Source organism: Microtus pennsylvanicus, chromosome 6 (assembly GCF_037038515.1).
Source record: "Microtus pennsylvanicus isolate mMicPen1 chromosome 6, mMicPen1.hap1, whole genome shotgun sequence".
Classification (NCBI taxonomy): domain Eukaryota; kingdom Metazoa; phylum Chordata; class Mammalia; order Rodentia; family Cricetidae; genus Microtus; species Microtus pennsylvanicus.
Window position 1 is genome coordinate 108,837,637 of NC_134584.1, and position 17,865 is coordinate 108,855,501.

The 17,865-nt window shown below is 43.1% G+C and overlaps 1 protein-coding gene across 1 annotated transcript in view; it reads right to left on the bottom strand.

Moving 5' to 3' along the window:
• The window catches only part of Hydin (HYDIN axonemal central pair apparatus protein), a 294,282-nt gene that overhangs the window by 22,393 nt on the left and 254,024 nt on the right, over positions 1-17,865 (bottom strand). Inside the window, exons 66-75 of the mRNA XM_075977335.1 lie at positions 13,960-14,120; positions 12,460-12,557; positions 11,294-11,492; positions 10,061-10,273; positions 9,015-9,153; positions 6,693-6,858; positions 4,262-4,409; positions 3,243-3,450; positions 2,573-2,794; positions 567-736 (exon numbers count right to left, since the gene is read on the bottom strand). Of these exons, the coding sequence (XP_075833450.1) occupies positions 567-736; positions 2,573-2,794; positions 3,243-3,450; positions 4,262-4,409; positions 6,693-6,858; positions 9,015-9,153; positions 10,061-10,273; positions 11,294-11,492; positions 12,460-12,557; positions 13,960-14,120 (1,724 nt within the window). The remainder of the gene's footprint in view (positions 1-566; positions 737-2,572; positions 2,795-3,242; positions 3,451-4,261; positions 4,410-6,692; positions 6,859-9,014; positions 9,154-10,060; positions 10,274-11,293; positions 11,493-12,459; positions 12,558-13,959; positions 14,121-17,865) is intronic.

The window sequence follows — 17,865 nt, forward strand, 5'->3', positions numbered from 1 at the left end:
ACCTTTCCCACCACTTCTCTCTAGGTCAAATGAACTAGTTAGCATTAACTGTCACCTCAACACTGTCTATATTGACTTGGAAAAAGATTCTCAGTTGAGTAAGTTTCTTTAGCAGGTTGGTCTGTAGGTGTGTCTATGGGGCATTATCTGAACTGTTAACTGATGCAGAAGGGCCCAGCCCATTGTGGGTGGTACCATCCCTCGGCAGGTGGTCCTGGGCTTTATAATAGAATGGGCTAAACGTGAGTCTGAGGGTAAGCCGCGAAACGGCATTTCTCCATGGTTTCTGCTGTACTTCCTTGGTTGTGAGTTCCCTGGTTGAAGGCAATGCTCAACCAAGTAGCAAGCAGTCCTGGCTTCGATTCCTGTCCCGAGTTCCTCTCTGAATTCCTTCAGTGATGGACTGTGACCTGGACGTGCTAGGTGAAATAAACCCGTTCCTCTCCTAAGCTGCTTCTGGTCAGAGAGCTTCGTTACAGTAGCAGAGGTGAAAGTAGAAGACAGGGCTTCCCCTGCATGGAGTCCTTATGTAGACTCAAGTTGTTCTCTCTGTGAAGACTGCTTACCTCATAGATGTTTCTTCTTTGTTGGTGACAACGAGGGTTTGCTTGTATGGGGGCATCCCAGCTTGGTAGATGAAACAAGTCCCAAAGTTGTGGCTGGTGAAGGAGAAATGGACAGCTGGGCTCACAGCACAGCCTAAGATGCTGCACACAAATGTTGGGCCATGGCTGATCTGCAAGGAGGGATGGACCAGAGGACTGTACTTAGAGGCAGGAAGACAGGGCAATTGCAGCCACAGGGTAAGAAAGAAAGTGGTTGGTACTTTACGAATTCTAGGTCTTGGGATGCCATCCCCAGAGAGTCTGTTTCTGTAGAACTGGCTTTATTTGTTTACAATTAGCAATTACAATTACAATTAGCAACTCTAACCAGAATCCACACTGGCTCTCAGCAGTGGTTCAGCTTGAAGACAGAGTGAGCGGCAGAAGTGGCTAGTTATCATACAGGGTGGGACTGTGGTTGCCAGCAGGCCGAGGCAAAAGGCCCAATTTCTCACCTTCCCTTGTGTTTCAGGGTAGCAACTGGATATCGTTCTGTCATTGGATTGTAAATAAAAGATAAAAGGGAAGCTGGGAGGTGATGGTGCATGCCTTTAATCCCAGCACTTGGGAGGCAGAGTGATCTCTGTGAGTTTGAGGCTAGCCTGGTCTACAGAGTTAGTTCCAGGACAGCCAAGGTTACACAAAGAAACCCTTTCTCATAATATTAATACTGACACTAATGATGATGATAATGATAACAGATAAAGGGGGTCTCCTGTCTTGATTAAATGGGCAAAGTCTTTATTATCTCTCTCTCCCTACCTACCTATGTATGTATGTATGTATGTATGTATGTATGTATGTATCTATCTATCTATCTATCTATCTATCTATCTATCTATCTATCTATCTATGGTGTATGGGTGTTTTTACTTGCATATATGGATGTGTACCACATGCATACAGGCCCTGGGGCAGGGGTTATAGACAGTTTCCAGCTGCCATAGGGGTGCCAGGAATCAAACTCAGGTGCTCTTAACCACTGAGCCTTCTTTCCAGATGGTTCTTGGTCTCAGCCTGGAATGAGGTAAGAACTGATGGCTTCCTCAACAGTATCTCAGCCCTAAGATATGCACATGTCCATGTGATGCATGGCTGTCTTGATGCCAGGGAATATGCCGAAGGTTTTCAAAGCTCCCTGAAAACATACATTCCGCTAACTTGTCCCTTTGTTTGTCCCCAAATGCAACTGTCACTTTAGGGGGCTGTTTGACAACTGTTACTGGTTATTCCGGACAAATGTCCTACAAGGAAAAACAGGTGTAAAATGGCCAAACTTTGATTCAGTTGAGACGGAAATAAGTCCTATGAATAGAGATTCCCATTGGACTTCTAGACTGGGGACTGGTGAGATGGCTCATGGGTAAAGGGCACGTGCATACACATCTAGATTGGCATAATAATGACAGCTCCTTTGCAGTGGAGCTTTTGAGGCAGTGCAGACCACTCTTCCTGCTCCAGGGGCTAAGAGGTTACCTGTCTGCATGCTCACTGCAGAGCTCTCAACTTCTGAGACTGCTGCAGAGACTGGGGGATGGCGGAAGGTGGGAATAGGGCAAACCGAAATACTGTACACCTCACGGCTTTTATGGATTGCAGACATTCTGGTATAAATCCTTCTTGGACAGTCAATTTCCAGAGTTTTGAGAAAGTTGGTTTTGCCAGTGCTGTCCCTGCTGTCTGATGCCCTTATCTGACATCACTGTTCTTGAAATTTCATTTAATACCGTATCTTGGAGAGTATTGTGTATTTAACGTTTCTGCCTATCCAGCTCTACCACTTATTTTAATGTCGAAATAGTGTCATGGTGTGTGGATGGCCATTTGCTTTCCGGTTGACACTGCTGAGGCGTCTGTTCCAGAGTTTGTCTCTGAAACAACCACTGGGTAGGAATTGCCGGAACTAGCCTGCTGGGCCAACACACCATAGATTCTTTCTGCGTTTGGAAACCATTAAATGGTCTCACCTTGATTTTGAGCTCCAGGCTCTTCAAGACACACTTATGATATGGTTGGAAAGACAGGTTGGCAGGTTCTGACTGCCCCACATCCACGCTGCTGTCTGTAGGTGTGAAGTCCAAGTACTGCAACAGGGCTTTGGGCCCAGAGAGCTCTGCCTGGTAGCTGAAGTTGAACTTGCCAGTGTTGATGAAGTTGAATTCACACTGAACACATTCATTTAACTCTACCTAAGAGATAGAGGGAGGACAGAGCAGTGGTGAAGAAAGCATCACTCCCTTGTCTAGGGATAAATGCTCTTTGGGAGATAAGGATAGAGAGGGCTATTTATAAGCTGGGAGCTATTAGCTGAATGGCACTGGATATTCCAGAAAGACCCACCAAGTGTTATAGGGGTCCTCCTATATCTGGAGTATAAGTTGATAATTTAATTCTTAGATCTTTCTTGGCCGTGAAAAATCTTTCCTGTTTGCTTAATGCAAGTGTTCATGTCCCTCCCTATCATATTCATCCTTTAAAAAATAATAAAAACATTCACATCATAACTACATAATTCTGGAGATGGATTTATTTGTCTGGTCTCTCTAGTATTTGAGACAGGAAGATTCAGCTCATACTCCCTGTGCCATGTTCCCTAGGTCAAGGCAGAGAGACAGTAAGGGCTTTGTTACCCCTTACCTCGTAGAAGTTGATGGTGTTGACCTGGTTGGACATCAGGAGGAAGGTGGAGCCCATCCGGTCCCTGCACTTGACCTCTGCATTCATAGTGTAGCCCTCGGCCTTAATATTGAGTGTCAGAGGGTGGGCTTTCCTCTTTACATTACAGAGCAGATTAAAGTTCACATCTCCTTCTTGCTTTGGTGTGAAGAAAATATCAATTGGGAAACTGACAGGGAGACAAGACAGCAGATTAACTGACTAGTCCAACCTGTGAAAACCTCATAAGACAAGCGTCCACTGGATTAGTGGACACACTCTGAGCAAAGGACACAAAATACTGCTCCAAGTTAAGTGGATTTTAAAGATTTTCCAGGCAAAGCCAGGTACTGTTTTGTGGATTCATACACACAAGACAATGAGGAAAATGCTATGGACATGAGAAAAAAAATACTGAGATGGAGATTTAGAACGAGGGCTCAGCAGTTAAGAGCACTGGCTGCTTGCTATTCCGGAGGATCAGGGTTCAATTCCCAGCACCCATATGGCAGCTCACAATTGCCTCTACCTCCAGTCCTAAGGAATCTGATGCCCTTGTCCCACCTCATTAGCATTTCACACATACGGTGCACAAACATGTAGGCAAAGCACCCATACACACATTAAAAAAAGTTAGAATTCTCAATGCCCCATAATTAATCAAGAAAGAAAAACACCAGGGAGTCAGACAGGATAGAGATAAAATTATATATATTAGAGTTGGGAGAGGTTTTACTTTTATTTCTTTAGTTTTTGTTGTGTGTGCATGCATGTATATACATCAACAGTATGTATGTGTGTGTGTGTGGAAGTGAGAGGACAACATGTGGGAGTCAGTTCTCTCCTTCCACCATGTGGGTTCTGGGGATTGAACTCAGGTCATCAGGTTTGGTGGCAAGTGTCTTTACTACTGAGTCATCTTGATGGCCCAGAAGAGATATTTATAGATGACAGGCCTGGGACCCTGCCATGCATCCCGAGGACTTCATTTTTTCACTCACCTGGACAGCGGTGGGATCCAGCCTTCCATGGGACACACGGTCAGGCTGTTGTTGAATCCTTCGGAGAAACGGGAGTTATCCTGGAATGCAAAATTGAACCCATGCTCCTCCTTGTTGATAATCTTCACCGTCTCTCGGGCTTCTCTGCCTGGGGAGGAAACACCAGCCCTCAACAAAGGCCTCTGCCTAGTCAAGGAGATTGTAGTTGGTAACACCCCACACATAAGAGGAAGGCTTCACAGAGCAATCTTGGCATCCCTTACCTCCGCAGCCTTGCAGCCTCAAACTGCCTCACTTCCTTCCTTCTGCTTTTCCAGTGACCTTGCTCCTGCAGGGGTTCCACATCTCCCTTTGGAATGTCTCTTCCCTAACTGACTGTTCCTTCTAGAGGGTGGATTCTCTGACCTGGCTGCAGCTATGCTGGGACTCTGCTAATACCTTTCTCTTCCCTTGCTCCTTCAGTCAGGAGTTGTAATGTCTTCTTGGGTCTGTAATGGGAGTGCCCTCTCATTCTCTTTGAGGGCCTGCATCTCCATAAAGAATCTCTGAGTTCTTCTGAATTTGACCTTAGATGACCCTGGGCTTTCCTATGCAGGATTCTGACTCATTATTCTGTTTTTCTTTGGCTAACATTAAAACATTTCTCCACAAAATTTTAGGATCATCTTTTTCAAGTCCCTTCCTCAATCCTGAGGAGAATGAGGCTATCAGATTTCACAAATAACTTTTATTAGCATAAATGTGAACAAATATTACTTGGGACATATCTATACTAACATCAAGTCTATCTGACATTAAACTCTAACTGTGAATCCTGTGCACTCCTAGCTGGGATTCTAATTAAAATTTGACTAAATTTGCATTTAATTTTGGCAGAACTAACTGAATGTTTAGCTCTTATTTGGAAGCATTTTAATGTGACTTAACTCTTAACACAGAGGTCTCAAGAACTGGATTTATCTTTGGATATTGTACATTTAGTTAGCAGTAAATAGAGTTTTTATTTTTGTTTTTGCTTCTAGGTATTTACAGCAAAAAGGGATGAAACTGTTGATTTTTGCACATTGGTCTCTCCCAGCTTACCAAATTATCTTGATTCTAATTGTCTCTCTCCTGACTCTTGAGATTTTCTGTGTACAAAGTGATCCTCCACAGAAACTTAGATCATTTTTCTTTCTCCCTTAAAGTTAATGCCCTATACTTATTTTTTGACTTTCATGATTGTTACAATCTCTAAGAAAATGTTCAGTTATAGAGGTGATGATAAGTACTCTTGCCCAACTCATTTTAATTCCAACAGCTTCAGTAGCCTTATTTACTACAGGACACTGTTGGCTGGTCTCTTGCTATAGCCTAATATTCTTTATGTTTTTCTATAATCCCAGTTTTATTACTGGAGGGTTTTTGAGAGTGGGGATAGGGAGGAACTTCTGATGAATTTTAGCAAGGACTTTTTGGTACATTAACACGATCGTATGGTTCTTCATTATTGACATAATGATTATACTGAAATAAACATCATTGCATTCCTGGGTTATACTCTTTATATTGTCTGACTTACTATCATGAATAATGTTGTCAAAATAAACATTAACTGATCACTTAAAAATTCTTTGGCCATAGCCGTATTTTACATACCCACTCATATCCATATGAGAGATGTATAAAGTTCTAAGGCATCTGATGGTAGCTTCCTTTACATCACAGGTCTCTGCTTGAATGTTACCTTCTTAGCACCTACCACATTCCAATTCTTTCTATCCTCCTGAAATCTTTCTTATAACATGTATCAATCTCTGCCTTACTATGTATTTTACTTGGTTTTGTTAGTCTCCTTCCCATGATTAGAATGTAAACCTGAGGACTTCGTGATTTATTTTAGAGTATTCCCATCCCCTGGAGGAATATTTGGGCCAATCTGGTATCTCCCTACCCTCTGTATTGGAGAGTGAACCAGGGCTTCAAGTGTGTTTGCCAAGAACTCCACCACTGAAGCCACAGTCCCCACCAGCCCATCAATAACAATTTCTGAACCTAATGAATATATGAAAAGAAGTTAGAGGAATCTGAACACTGTAGAACAGACCAAGCATCAACCAAACACAGCCCACAGCCTGGAGGTGGAGAGACATGTACAAGACCCAGGGTTCTGACAATGAAGAGTCTATGCAGGTCCTACAGGAACCTGCCCAGGAGACTCCGTGACTCTATAACAAACCTCCCAGGTATTCTCAGGGTGTTAGGGTATGGCTGCCAAAGACAGCTGATGGAGTTGAGATCGAGAGAAAACTACTATATGGCTCTCTGACAAGTGTCAGAGGCTTTCTGACATATCTCTTCTGGAAGGCTCCGAGAGGCGTGCTCTCCCGGAATCCTTGATGACCTAAGGTCATGCCAGCTCAAAAATGAAAAACTGGCTGGACCACCTTACCAATGAGGAGAGAGCTGAAGTTGAGGTGTGACTGGTCAAGAGAGATGAGGGGGTCTGTGGTTTTTCCCACCAGCAGGAAGGGGACTGAGATATTGTGTTCCGGGATACAGAAAGTCCAGAATGCTTCTGTGATGTCCAGGTGAGCAGGCAGAAACTGGAACACAATCTAAGAAGACAATTTTAAAAAGGACAGTGAGAGGCACTTCTTCCTTGTCCTTCTGGAGACCTGCTAGTGTGAGGTGACATTTTCCCAGGTTGTTATTAGCATCTAAAGTAGGTATGGTTATACGAGCAATGGCAACCAGTTTGCCCCACCTGTTGAGAACAGTCATCTATCCCATCCACAGACTGTGCTGATGATACTGTTGTATTCTGTGCCATTCTTTGGATGGCATGGTTGTAGCACAGTGGACCGAACTGGCACCAATACCAAAGAAAGACAACCCAGATGTCTGTCAACAATCTGGCATATAGCCCAATTCAAAATCATCACCAGGGCAACAAGATCTCTCTCTCCTCTGCCTGCCTGCCTGCCTGCCTGCCTGCCTGCCTGCCTCTGAAATTCAGAAGATAATGAGTGACTGGGCTGGATGGCAGTGGCACTGATGGGGATGGATACCATGAGGGTGAGCTGGGTCATGGCATGCCACAATCTGTCTGTTAAGTGAAGACACAAAGGAGCAAAAACATAACAAATAAAGATGGGAAGAAACTGACTGGTAGAGAGAAAATGGAGCAGATTTCTAGAAAGAAACAGAAAGATCTGGAAGAAAAGTCTGTTCTTAAAATTACTGTAGGTACTTCCCCCGGGGGCTAACATGAATTTGTACTTGATCAATCAGGACTGAGTAGAAGAAGAATAGCATTTGGCAAGGTCCATGCCAATGACACAATAATGCAGGAAAGATGTTCTGGAAATGTGTCACGCCAGGGGCACTACTGTCACCCCAAATCAGCACAGTCTTGGATGACAGATTCTGCAACTTACCTCTCCAGGAACTGGGCAGGGTCTTTGACACATTTCTAGGCTGTGCAGGAGTACATCCAAGAAGGACCACAGCTATGGTGAACCTAGCTCCTGGATCCTATGCTGAACTACTTTGGCTTTGGGAACTGTTAATATGTAGAGGCCCAATGGAGACTCTACAAATATGCTTTATTTTGTTTGGGAAGGGTTAAAAATAATGAGCTTACTACCAATACATAGGATGGAGAGAAATACAAAAATATGGTGTTTTCAGAAAAATATAGGAAAAGAAGCCACCCTGGGGCTATTTGTCTGTGTGGTGATCATCTGCCAGAGGAGAGGAAGAACCAGTGGGTTCTGGTACCATCACTGCCTATCATCCCCCCTCCCATTTGCTTTGTTCATTTGGGTGATCTTATGGAAGAATTAAATATTTTTTTTTAAAAGATTTTATTTTTTAATTATGTGTATGCATGTGTCTATGTGTAGGTATGTACATATGATTACAGGTCTCCAGAGGCCAGAAATGACAGATTCCTTTGGAGCTGGAGTTATAGGCCTGCTATAGGTGCTGAACTTGGGTCCTTTGCAAAAGCAGAAAGCACTCTTAACTGTTGCATCTCCAGCACCAACACCAGCATTTTAATTTATTCTTACTTATGTATCTGTGTATGTGCACATGTGTGTGTGTGTGTGTGTATGCGTGCACCGATGTTGAAGGTCAGAGGATGGCTTGTGGGAGTTGGCTTTCTCTATCCATCATGTGGGTCTCAAGTTTGGCAGCAATCACTCCTACTTGCTGAACCATCTTGCCAACTACCAGAAGGTATTTGAATTCATAATTTCCATTTCATGGACTTATTGCTACATATAAGATCCTCTGTAGAACTTACTGGCCATGGGGCCTACATGTATGCTTTGACTGTCAAGTTCACATATAAATCTGACCCTCTGCCCTATATTATTGTGAAGACATTTAGGATCAAGTCACAAGTTGGGACTCTGTTCTTACTTTTTGCCTTTTTCACTGGGAAAGTAAAGACATGTCCCTTTGCTGCTGCCAATCTTTTAGATATAAATAGTTTTTAACGTCCTCATACCACAAGCCCAGGAATCTCCAGATAGTTATGTCTGGTTCCCCTTTGCTCCTTTAATATTCTCATAAAATCCTGGCAGATACTGGGGCTTTCTCTACAGTCATCCAAGAGAGCGCAGATCTATCTTCTTACTGGGGTTGTACTTGATAGCCACTCAGTAAATACTTGTTGATCAATGATTCTTATCAATGCTATTCTCTCTTCACACACTTGCTATGCAGAGATGGCTAGAATTTCGGGGTTCCCAGCCACACACACCTCTGCTTTCTTTTCAGGATGAATGATACCCTTTTCTGTAAGGCACACAAAGGCTGGAGGGTGCTGCAGGCTTTCTGCTTCTTCAGAGGTCCAGCAGAAAGAGTAGGTGCTATTGGTCGGGTTCAGGATGGTAAAGGTCCTGGCCAGGGGGGAAAATCGACAGCAGAAAGTGAGGGAAGGCATTAGAAAAATTCAAGAAAGTGTAGGTAGAACCCAGAATTGTCACAGTCTCCTCCTAGAAACCAGAAATGATCTGAGAACTTCATTACTGTAGAAATAAAAATGCCACCTCCCCCTAGGATCTAAAGGATAATGGGAGTCCTTGACTTTCGAATGATAATGCTCCTAAGGCCATATGTGTCAAGGGATGCTCTGTGGTCAAGGTGGGGGTGAGGGAATACACTTTTATACATATATACATATATATATATATATATTTCATTTCACACACATGTATATGTATATATGTCCTAGAAATGCTGAAGCATGCATGGACACCTGTATATGGTGGTTCTGTTGAACTTGTTTGTATACTGGGTTTCATTGTTTAAGTTGATGAGGACAACTGACCAGGTCTCTTCCTCAAGGGGGCACCAGATCTCATTACAGAGGACTGTGAGCCACCATGTGGTTGCTGGAAATTGAACTCAGGAAGAGCAGGCAGAGCTCTTAACTGCTAAGCCATCTCTTACAGGATGGCTCAGCCATTAAAGGCTAGGCTCATAACCAATACACACACACACACACACACACACACACACACACACACACACACACACAGAGAGAGAGAGAGAGAGAGAGAGAGAGAGAGAGAGAGAGAGAGAGAGAGACAAACATACCAAAACTCCCCCTCTGTCAAAATTATTGACACAGGATCCAGTTTCATTCATGCACCAGTTCTCCGATATTATATCTCTAGAGCAAACTCCGGGACATCAAAGCCATGTCTAGGTATCGGTATAGCTGGCCTCTCTGAATTCTTTCTCTGAGTTCTTTAGAAGGGCAAATGGGTATGACTGCAGCCAATGCCAACCCACATGACTCACCGGAGATTCTTTCCTCCTATACCCACACTAGTGAACTCGATCACTCGGGTGTTAGGATCGAGAGGCCCAGAGCCTGGTCCTCGGAGCTCTGGGTTGCGCCGATGACCACTGATATAGTCTGATTCCTTCAGGTCAAAATGGCAGAATGGCAGGACGCTTCGCCCTTTAGTGACCAGAACAGGGCCTTGGTCTCCTGATGGCAAGTTGGGAATTCTGAAATGACAAAGTTATTTTAATTTGATCTTATATCTGTTGTTGCTTTCTTAGCGGGTTGGAAATGGATATTCTGTCCAGCAGAATGTGAGTTCTGTATGAGCAGAAGGTGGCGTTTCTTGACCGGCAATCATATGTGACTTGACTGGCAACTCCACATAGTACATCTTCACTAAATGTTAAATGGATGAGTGGCTTGCGTATGAGGATCCCGAGGATCGGTCCCTCTGTGCACTTACATGTGGCTCCAAGCTTTTTCCTTCTATCAGTGTTAGATGCTAAAAGGAGTGCTTACACTCTGGGTCCACTCCTGGGCACCTAATAGATTACAGAGAAGGACCTGGAAATCCTAAAAAGAAATTATCCTAAGACCCTTGTAGACTGGGATGCACGTGAACAGATTCAGCCTCAAGGCCGAGCAGAGGCGACCCTAGTGTGGCACAGGTCTCTGCAGTGGGAGACGGGACTCACAAACTCTGCCAGCACATGTAGGTCTCTGTCATCCTAGGACAAGGCTTACAGAAGAATTCCCACATCTGGGACTTGCACTGATGTCTTTGCTTATTTTTCTCTCACTGGACATTAAACCAGACCAGTTCCCCCAACCCATATTCCCCTCCTATCTTTGTTTATTGTGCTACTGTGGGCCAGGCATTGCTCCAAGTTCTCTGCTTAGTATTCCAAATAATTATACATTATAAGGATTGCTGCTTTCACTTTGTATACAAGATAGAGGAGTCTCAGAGAATGGAGAAGGAAGCTTTCTCCAAGGGTAGAAGGTGCCTGGTTGCTAATTACTCTTATTCAGTGGAGCACTGAACGTGGCCGGGAAGGGAGCAGTAGGCAGGTGGAAGCAATGGGCAAGTTGATAAGCGGGGCTTAGATAACATTCTCCTTCTTCTCTAAAGGCTGGCCCTTTTAGACTCCCAGGCTCCAAGGAGACTAGGGTGGGAAGGAAGGACAGAGGTGGGAGGGAAGAGGAGGGTAAGAGCTAGAGGCTTGGGGAACACATTTCCTTACTGGCAGTACAGGGTGCTTTCGAACTCCCCAATGTCCATCGGGGAGAACTTCACTTTGATCTTCTGAGTCTTCCCAACAGGCACAAGGCCCGAGGAGGGTTCCACGGAGAAGGGTGATGGAGAAACTTCTGGCCAGTGGTCCAAGGCGCTGTCCAGGGTGCTGCCCGTGCCCTGACTAAGCTGATCTCTCTGACTGGAGCCTGAGGGATGATGGAGAAAAAGTGACAGTCTGCAGTGGTCCTGGGAGGCAGCCACTCACAAGTGCTTAGGGACCCTCTTTGACATCTGGGGACCCATCTCTTATAGCAGGTATACTTAATCCTGGACACAGTAGAAAGGAACCAACTCATTTCTCAGGTGACTTGTGAAAAACACATTAATTTTATGGTGTTTTCAGATTTATTTCCTTTTGGTTCAGAGAGGGTAGGTCAAGAAAGGGTTTGTGGATCTTCTGCATCAGGGTGATGAGCTATGAACAGAATTTGTGGAGAACCATTGCTCTAACATAGGGGTTTACAAAGCGGGAGTCCATGGGTAAGGGCCCATTCGAACAGTCTGTGAGTCTCCACAACTGAAACAACAACGGACACCTTACTTACCTGCCAGGTGCAGGGCCCTTTGCTAGTGGCTTTGTGTGTAAAAGCTATACGCTTTGGCCTAGGTATATATTCTTTCTGGAAAAATAACTCAAGAGTTTTCACTAGGTTTTCTTTCTTTTTCTTAAAGAAGATTTATGTGTGTATGTATGTGCACCACATGCGTTTCTGGTGCTACAGGGAACAGAAGGGGGTGTCAGATTCCCTGGAACTGTAGTAACAGTTGCAAGTCACCTTGGGGATGTTGGGAACTGAGCCCGAGTCCTCTACAAGAAGCAGCCAGTGCTCTTAACTGCTGGGGTATTTCTCCAGCCCCAGGACAGTTTTTAAAGTGGTCTGAAATATTCCAGGTAGAGAACAGGAAGATAAGATTCCTAGTGATAAGTGATATGAGCCTTCAATCTGGAGGGAAGGAATCCGGGAGGAGAAGAGGCCCACATGGCTATGCAAACCCCACAAAGCCCATGCTCTGCCATCTCTTAACTACTTAGAAAGCCCTGTCAGCACAGCTGGCCTTCTATGAACAGGTGTCTGGGGTCAAGCCCCGGGGTTTATCTGGCATTGTATTTACCTTGATTTTCTGGCATGGCAAAGCTGACTGCCTTGCAGGTATCTTCCGAGGTCCAGTTGAATTCTAACAGCACATGTCCCGTGTTAATGAGGTCAAACCTGTGGGTGGATCAGGACCAGATTTCAGAATGTGCTGTCCATATTTTTGCCCTGCCTGAGTACCGGCTGCACTGTTTTTCAAAGGCAAGTCACTTCATTTCTTAAGGTTTTTAAAAAATGTCTGAACTATATTCTTTTGCACACATACACGAGTATGTCACATTTTCTTTATTCATTTGACAGTGGACACCCAGGCTGAAGCTCTGGCTGCTATGAAGAGTCCACATGGGAGAGCAAACATCTCCTTGACATGTGGATTGTCCTTCCTTCGGACATACGCCCGGAAGTGAGCTAGCTGGGTCATGTGGTAGGTCTAGTTTCAGTTTCATTTTGGGAAACCTCTTTACTGTCTTCTATAAATCTGTCCTTTTCAGCAAAATGGACGGAGCTGGAAGACATCATGCTGAACAAAACAGACAAAGACATGTATCATGTTTTCTCTCTCTCATGGGGAAGTTAATACATTTAATCTCAAAGTAGAAGAGCGTAGCATAATGATGACTGGGAGCTGGGACGGGTCAAAGGGAAGGCATGGACAGAGAGAGGTCGGATAAAAGGTATCAAAATGCAGTGCAGCAGGAGCAGTAAGTCAGTGTGCTACAGTCTACAAAAGCCTCCAATATACTTTATGAGGAACTAGGGGAGAGGAGTCTGAAGGTTCTGCCTCCAGATAAATGTTAAGGAATGGAAATTCTAATTATTTTGATCCAGTCATTACATACTGTATGCTTGTATTGAAATAGCACACTCTACCCTGTAAATATGTAACATTATTACATGTCAGCCAAGAAGCAAATATAAAATAAAATGATTAAAAACAAATACAGCTAGGTGTCATGCACACCTTTAATCCCAGTACTTGAGAGACAGAGGCAGGCTAGTCTCCGTGAGTCTGAGGCCAGCCTGGTCTACATAGTGAGTTCCAGACTAGGCAGAAACACTTGCTTCTATATAGGTGATTATAGATGGAGCTCAAGATTTTCTGGTCTCAGCCTCCTGCAGAGTGCATTACCATGCCTGGCTGAAAATCTTTTTAAAAAGTAATTTTTAAAAGGAATTTCATCAGAATACACTCAATTAATGTACTTTCCTTTTTTAAAAAACAGATTTATTTATTTATTATGTATACAACATTCTGCCTCCATGTATGCCTGCAGGCCAGAAGAGGGCACTGGATCTCATTACAGATGGCTGTGAGCCACTATGTGGTTGCTGGGAATTAAATTCAGGACCTATGGAAGAGCAGGCAGTGCTTTTAACCTCTGAGTCATCTCTCCAGTCCAAAGCACTTTCTTTGTAAAAGATGCAAAATATTTATGTAAAGATACAAAGAATTTCAAAATGCCACTGTTTAGCCCCTAATGACAGTTTTCCTGGTCGTCTTAAGCTTCCGGAGACTTACTCAAACACTCGGGTCTGGTAGACCAGTGTTTCCTTAAAGAACACGTTATTCGTATGGCACTGATACGACGCGAAGTCCACGTTGGCACTGATCTGGATCCGCAGCTCTCGGTAGTTTTCTTCTACTATCAAGTGCGCTGGCTCAGGGTCTGTCTCTATCACCTGGAATAAAGGCAGCCACATCCTCAGCAGCGCAAAGCCAGCAGCCCACAGGAACACGGGGTTGGCACACTACTTTAATCTCCCGTGGAAACGAGTATGAACCCACAAATGCAGCGTAGGGAGACATGACTGGCAAACCTTCAATAGGTCGGAATGAAAAAGAACAACTGAACAACAGGTAATTACTGAGAGGATTAGAATCACGTGGGCATGGGTTTTGGGTCAGATGGCCTCTAAAGAGGACAGAGGAACTGGGCATGGTGATGCACACCTTTAATCCCAGTACTCAGGAGGCAGAGGCAGGTGGATCTCCGTGAGTTTGAGTCCCGCCTGGTCTACACAGTGATTTACAGGATAGTCAGGGCTATGTAGAGAGACCTTGTCTCAGAAACAAAAACAAAGACAAAAATAAAGGATAGAGAAAAGAGAACCATAGCTAAAAGAACAGATATTAATTAAACAGAAAATAAATTGCAAAAGGAAAGGACCAACAGAATTGTTTAGTTGTGCAGAGATTTGGAAACTTTTGGTGAGATGGATCAAGGAAAGTGCAAACAACAGGAACCATTAGTTAAAGGAGTGCATCACCAGCAACCCCACAGATCTAAAATATGTAGATTATTTTTTTAGATTTATTTATTTGTTTCTTATGTATACAACATTCTGCCTCCATGTATGCCTGCATGCCAGAAGAGGGCACCAGATCTCATTACAGATGGTTGTGAGCCACCATGTGGTTGCTGGGAATTGAACTCAGGACCTCTGGAAGAGCAGTCAGTGCTCTTAACCACTGAGCCATCTTTCCAGCCCCTGTAGATGATTTTTTGAAAAGATACATAAAATTTGGAGGAAAAAGAAAAATAATTTAATAAAATTCATGCGAGAACAAATTAAAAAGCATTAAATAACTGCATAGTAAAAAATCTTAAAGTAAAGGAAGTTGAACAAGAACGTTAAAGAAAACAATGGAAAAACTCTATTGCTACTAGATGACTGGATAGTTGCAAGTCTTAGAGAAGACCTAGAAAAGAGAAGCACCTTGTTAACAGGAAAGACAAGTTAATAATCTAAAATTGTCATTTGTTCCCCCAGTGACTGAGAGCTGCAATCCAATTCCACATTTCTGTTACAGATTTTAATAATACGTGGCAAACGGATCCAGAAATTATACATGAGAATAAAAGGATTAAGAATGACCAAAACATTTAGAACAAAACAAATGGGGTAGGAACTTCCCTCCAAACATCAAGGCTGATTATGGAACTATAGAAATTAAGCTAATGTCAAAGTGTCTCTGGGATGAACAAACTGACAACAGAATGGAATAGAGAACAGAAATGATCCAGGCACATATAAAACTGGGCTATGACACAGAGTCCCAGCAGATCACGAGGGAGTAGAAGGACTGACCAAACTTGGCAAGGCAGTTATTTCAGTGGAACACAAGAAACTAGAGCCTTGTTGCACATCAGGCAGAATTTCCACATGCATGAAAGGCTTAAGTACCAAAAGAAAATCTCAGATTTAAAAATATGTAGAGTGGTGAATATATTTTGGGGGGGGGGGAAATGGATTTAAAAATAAAATACAAAAGTAATAAAAGTACAAAAAAAACTGATAACTTTGACCTCATAAAAATTAAGGATATTTTCCATGCTGGAGAGATGGCTCATTGGCTAAGAGCACTGGCTGCTCTTCCGGAGGACCCAGGTTCAATTTCCAACACCCACGTGACAGCTCACCACCTGGAACTCCAGCTCTAGTTGATATGATAGCCTCCTCTGGTTTCTGTGTGCACTGTAGGCACATGGTGCACATACATATAAGCTGGCAAAACATATATCCATAATCTAAAAATAAAAAATCTTTAAAAACTTAAGAATAGTTTTTGTTTATCAAAACATAAAGGGACTTGAGAGATAACCTAGTGGTTAAGAGCAAATGCTGCTCTTGCAGAGGATCTCAGTTTTGTTCCCAGTACCCATGTTGGATGGCTCACAATTACCTGCAACCATAGCTCCAGGGGATCTGATGCCCTCTTCAGACCACTGAGGGCACCTGACCCACACATGCATATTCAGAATGAAAATGAAGAAAGATCTTAAAAAAACATATGATGTGTATGTTGGGAATATGTTTTATTACCACAGGTTAATAAAGAAGCTGCTTTGGGCCTATGGCAGTGCAGAATATAGTCAGGCTTGAAGAGATATATACAGAGAGTAGGTTAAGTCAGGGAGATGCCATGTAGCCACCAAAGGAGACAGACACTGGAACTTTATCGGCAGGCCACAACCTCAAGGTAAAACATAAAATAATAGAAATGAATTAATTTAAGATGTAAGAGCTATCTAGAAATATGCATAAGCTAATAGGCCAAACAGTGTTTTAATTAATACAGTTTCTGTGTGATTATTTCGGGTCTGGATGTCTGGGAATGAACAAGCAGCCATTCACCTACAAAGAAAAAAGTCAAGATATAAATTTGTTGAGAATATGTATGGACATATAACACAAATGGAATTTCTTGAAAATAAAAAGAACTTAAACAAAGGATAAGCACTGTAACCAAAAAAAAAATGGGCAAAAGGCACAAAAGGCATTCATGTAAAATTGACCTGCATGGTCAATACTCAAATGAAGAGCTATCCAATCTCATTAGTAGTTAGGAAAGTATAATCAAGCTCATAATCAGAAAATTTCCAATTTATACAAATGATAAAAGCCAAAATGCCTTGCCTACGATTCACAAGACTGTGGGCTTATCTCCAATATCCCATAAACTAACAAACCAACCAACCAGTCAACAAAGCACAAATAACCAACCAACCGATCATCTACTAGACCAACATCCAACCAACCAGCCATTCATCCAAGCAACAACCAACCAACTAACAACCAAACCAATCAATCAACTTCCCAAAAGTCTAACAAAGTCCAATGCTGGAAAGGAGGTGGCTCACAAAACTCCTTTTCTGTAAGAGTGAAAACTGGTATAGTGAGTTTGGAAAGGCTGAGCACTCACATGTCCCCTGACTTAGTGACTCCACTTGTAGGAATGTAAACATGGATGCCAACATGCACAGAAATACTGCCCGTAAGAGAAAAATTTGAAGTTTCAACTTTCAGGGAAAAAGATAAAAAGACTGGAATGTATACAGTAGTGAAGTGGATTCACAATAGCCACATGTAACCATGATCACATACAATAACTGATGTGGAATTCCCCTTTGTATGCTGTAAAGATATTTTATTACCATTGGCTAATAAAGAATCTTCTTTGGGCCTATGACAGGGCAGAATAGAGCCAGGTGGGAAATCTGAACAGAGATGTAGAGAGAGAAACAGATGCCCTGAACCTTACCGGTAAACCATGAGCCTTGTGGTAAAATATAAAACAGGAATGGGTTAATTTAAGATGTAAGAGTTAGTTAATAAGAAGACCGAGCTAGTGGCTGAGCTGTGTTGCAATTATAGAATGCTCAGGTCAACAAGCCATCCATCGAGGGAGTGACGTGGATAGGGATTACCTCTAGGAGGGAGACAAAGTAATGGTATGACCAGAGCTACACAGGTATTCAGGGCCTAGTTCCCTTGATGGGTATGGGTTAGTTTATCATAGAATTCAAAAGAAAATGGCAAAGAATAAATGCAAAGGGCATCTGTGGGCCAAAGATGAGATCCCGTCATGAACCGAAAGTTCTAACTACTCTAAGTCCAGACACCTGATGGAAACAGGAAAGGA